The sequence below is a fragment of the Myotis lucifugus genome, unplaced genomic scaffold (genome assembly GCF_000147115.1).
Source record: "Myotis lucifugus unplaced genomic scaffold, Myoluc2.0 scaffold_54, whole genome shotgun sequence".
NCBI classification, from domain to species: domain Eukaryota; kingdom Metazoa; phylum Chordata; class Mammalia; order Chiroptera; family Vespertilionidae; genus Myotis; species Myotis lucifugus.
Genome location: NW_005871102.1, coordinates 998,738 through 1,003,133, shown reverse-complemented (window position 1 = coordinate 1,003,133; position 4,396 = coordinate 998,738). Strand labels below are relative to the sequence as shown.

At 48.3% G+C, this 4,396-nt stretch overlaps 1 protein-coding gene across 2 annotated transcripts in view; it reads right to left on the bottom strand.

Annotated features, from left to right (window-relative positions):
- PRDX6 (peroxiredoxin 6) overlaps positions 1–2,101 on the bottom strand; it is a 9,786-nt gene extending 7,685 nt beyond the window's left edge. The window contains exon 1 of one of the 2 annotated variants that reach the window (XM_006088916.2): positions 1,915–2,101. In XM_006088916.2, coding sequence (XP_006088978.1) covers positions 1,915–2,009 — 95 coding nt within the window. In that variant the 5' untranslated portion in view covers positions 2,010–2,101. The remainder of the gene's footprint in view (positions 1–1,914) is intronic. The other variant, XM_014456020.2, reaches the window with a different exon arrangement.
- Between the last annotated feature and the right edge of the window lie 2,295 nt (positions 2,102–4,396).

The following is a 4,396-nucleotide window of genomic DNA, read 5'->3' as shown; positions in this document are numbered from 1 at the left end:
AAATTCTTTTTAGCATGAAAAAGGGTATTATTAACAGAGTGGTTATCCAAGGGGAGGTGAGATTGGAACTGGACAAAAAGGTATCTAAAAGGAGGGAGAAAAATGTTTTAGAAGAAAATTAAGAAGGCATTAACCCTTTACACTAATGGTCATGCCAGTTTCATGAAACATATTTTATATATTTTGCACATAAAATGTGCATATGTATGTGTGTATTCATACATTCATGATATATGTTATTGAGCCAAAAGAAGTCTTGATGCATGTGCAGTTTGTCAATGACATCAGAACTCTGATGACCACCTTTGAAGTGACTGTCATGCAGTTTTGACCAATCCCATTAGAACATTGTTTGAGGGGTTGAAATTCACAGATCATCCATGCATTACAGATCATTGTTTAATTATCAAACAATTAGGGAAAAAGACACTCAACAAGGGGCCTATTCAATACCTTCCTTTGTTTGTAATTGTTGAGCATCTTTGAAAAGCATTTTCAATATGATTCAATAATTGGGTTAGGCCCAGTGGTCGGCAAACTCATTAGTCAACAGAGCCAAATATCAACAGTACAACGATTGAAATTTCTTTTGAGAGCCAAATTTTTAAACTTAAACTATATAGGTAGGTACATTGTTATTAACTTAATTAGGGTACTCCTAAGGCTTAGGAAGAGCCACACTCAAGGGGCCAAAGAGCCGCATGTGGCTCACGAGCCGCAGTTTGCCGACCACGGGCCTAAGGTATAGAGTCTCTCCCAGGTTCTCTGAACAGCCCTGTCCAATCGTTGGTTAATCTCAAAAACTTCCTTCTCTCTATATATACATACCTGGATACCACATATAAAAGGATTCAAACCCAGGGAGGAATTGTTAAGCCTCAGAAGACCAGAGGGCTCCTGAACTTCAGAACCATAATGTAACTAGACATGTCTGGGAAGTTTCTGATTGAAACTGAGCAACTTAACGTCTGCAGATCCAGGAGCTATAAAACCAGGGTGACAGCAATTTACTCCTAATGGTATGATTTAGTCATAATGGTCTGATTGCCAGATAACAGGTCACCAATTTGTATAGCTCCAGCCAGGCCATGTGCTGCTGGAAGCAAGGCGAGGGGGAGGGGCACACCACTGGGAAACAAAGGGTCACGGGGAGCAGAGGTACATGTGTCCTGGCAAGAAGAGGTCGCTGCAACTGGACAGCCTCAGAAAGCCCTGCCCTCACAGTGTTGCAAGTTCTGGAATGAAGGACACACCTATGCACAGAGTGTTCTTGGTTCCTCCCAAAGTTCTTATCAAATCTTATCCTGGCCACTGAAGGAGGCTGTGGCCAAAAAGTCTTCCGGCCACTTATCCGGCAGCTGGTGGCTTTAAACTTTACATTTTGCGCCAAGAAACCTGCAAATCCCAGGCAGCAGGCAGAGGCCTTCTGCCAGCAGCAGAGTCCCCGGACTCACACCCACCTTCCCCCGGGAGCAAGTTCCAGAACAGAGGCAGGGAGGGGGCCGAGTCCAGGCAGGAGTCCCGGGAGGTGACCGCCGAGGCCGCCGGTTTCAGTCCCCACCGGGCCTGGCTGGACGTGCTACTTGCACAATTTACAAACCGAGTTAAACAGCAACAAACCCTGCTCCGCACCGCGCTCCGGGTCCCGGGACCTGCGGAAACCCAATTTCTTTCCCCTCCCCCTTCCCCGCCTGGAGCCAGGCTGGCCATGCTGGGGCGGGACGCGGGAGGGAACCCAGTGGCCGCCGCGGGGCAGGGGACGCACAGTGAGAGGCACGTGCAGGAACCGGTGCGGGGAAGTGGCGGCGGGCAGGCACTGCGCGGCCGGAGGACGAAGGGAGAAGACGCAGGGGAGACACCTTCAGATGGGAGCGCAGCCCGAGGCCAGGGCAGGGCGACGGGGTGGCCACTTACGAGTCTCCCAGAAAGTCGTGGAAACGGATGCGGCCGACGGTCGTATTGGCCTCGAAATTGGGAGCCTCGTCCCCGAGAAGGAGACCTCCGGGCATGGCGGCAGCGGTGACGGAGAAGGGGCAGCAACGACACGCACCGCCGGCGGGTTCGGGAGGAGGTGCTACTGCGGAATGAGCTGGGCTCGCGGGGCGGGGTGGCGGGGCCTGGTCGTTGGCGGGGTGGGTGGGGCCTGTCGGCGGGGGCGGGGCGGGGCGGGGCGGGGCGGGGCCGGGCCAGGCCAGCTCTGGTTCGCCAGATCCCCGCCACCTCTCTTACCATCCCTGGAGCCAGTGGGCGCTAGCGTGCGTGTCCCTTTAGGTGAGGTCGCCCCAGGCAGGCTCGGGGGTGCGCAGCATTGGACCCTGCAGTGTGTGTGCGCTTTGGAGGTGAAAAAGCGCAGCACAGTAGGAATGGGCCCCCACCCGGAGAATCCCACAGCCGCCCCAGGACCCCGGAGCCGCAGAATCCGCGCAGGAGGGCCTGCCCACCCACCCACCTCGGACGACCTGCACTCCCGGCTCTGACTGTGTGAGCGTCTGGAATCGGGCAGCTTCAGCCCGCCTAGCCATCATGAATAGTGTCATATCGGAGGATGTGGCAAGATCCAGATGTGTGGAGGACCTTACGTCAGAGGAAGTGGCTTTCTGATTGCAGCAGAAATTCTCGCACCAATGTTAGTGCTTGAGGGAATGTGACTAAAGTTTTCATTTTTATTCCACTCCCCGTTCCCAGAGCTCATTATGAACTATAAAATAACACAATTATTCTGAAGTCTAAATGTAAAATTTAAAACATACTTATTGTGATCTTCTGTCCAAGCACGACTTAGAAAAGATGACTGTTCTCTTGGAGCTTTCATTCTAGTGGGGGAGACATAATTAAATAAAAATATATTAGGTAGCAGACATCCTATTGAGAGGAATAAAATAAGGTGTGCTAGTGGTGACTGGTGCTGCTTTGGATTGGATAGTCTGATCTGGGAAAGCCTCCGGGATCATTTAGGTCAGTGGTTCTCAACCTGTGGGTCGCGACCCCGTTGGCGGTCCAACGACCCTTTCATAGGGGTCGCCTAAGACCATCCTGCATATCAGATATTTACATTATGATTCATAACAGTAGCAACATTACAGTTATGAAGTAGCAACGAAAATAATTTTAGGGTTGGGTCACATGAGGAACTGTATTTAAAGGGCCAGAAGGTTGAGAACCACTGATTTAGGTGAACTACTTAGCACATAATAAGGGATCTGGAAATGGTAGCTATTATCTGGATGATGATAATTTACACAATAACTCTTGCTTTGCCAGCTAGAGGCGAGGCACTGTGCCAGGCCTGGTGCTGCAATGGAGATACAGTCCCTGCTCATACAGCGAAGGTGGCATGCATGCGGTAATGATAAAAATGCAGAATAACTGCTGATAGGGGGAGAGTGCCAAATGGTTGGAGTTCAGAAGTGGGGAAAATTCTCAGGCTTAAGGGAGGTACATGGCAGTGTTAGAAGTGACTCACTGTGATTTCAGTTTTCAGCACAGTGATGTTTTCATTTGTGTGGGTGCATGCTGATCAGTTCTCTTCTGAGCAAGGACTTGCAGTAAGATTCTTGCTAAAATTTCTAACCACTCAAGAAAACTGTAACACTACTATAATTTAATTTCTAAATTAATTGACTCCAATCTTTGGTTCTAAAAACTCTATGTCTTACCTCCTTTTGTAGGGGAGAAGGAGAAGAAAAGGAGAGTAATTTGACCTTGAGGCACTATTACTAGTATTGTGGAGCTAGACTAGAAGACAAAGCTATTACCACAAATATGGAGAATGAATACAGGAACAGGTTACTGATCTCTGTAAAGGGCATAGTTATGGAACTGACAGTTGTAAATTGAGCAAGTACAATGAAATAAGAAAGAGCCTGTTAGAATTTACAGTGCCACAGACTGCACCCCGCAATCCTCTTGCTTCTTGCAAAACTTGTCTACTTTAATCTTTGAAACGTTATCAATTCTTTTAAATTAGCTGTCAACATTTTTTAAACACATGATTTTTCACAAAAATATCTGGATACCTGCCTAAAATGTCAAGATCTACCCACGCTGGGCCCATGTTCTATTTGGCAAATGCTGGCTGGGGAGTAGCCACCGTGGCACTGTCTGTCCCTGTTTGTTCAGAAAGTTCTCCAACATTTACTGACATTGTCTATTGTCATTTTAGCTCCCCTCTCACAATGTTACTTTTATTAGAGGGGAATTAGGAAGAAAATGTCCCTATCTCTGTCAACACTGTGAAAATGAAAGGTTGCCTGACAGCCATGTGTTTCCAGGAGGAACAAGGTAGAGCATATTTCTTTGTAAAAGTAAGAATGATCCTGTGTACTTAATACGCAAACAGAGTGGAAGAAACCATCTGTACTTCTTGGCCCTGTGGGTAGTTGGGTTTAACCTCTGC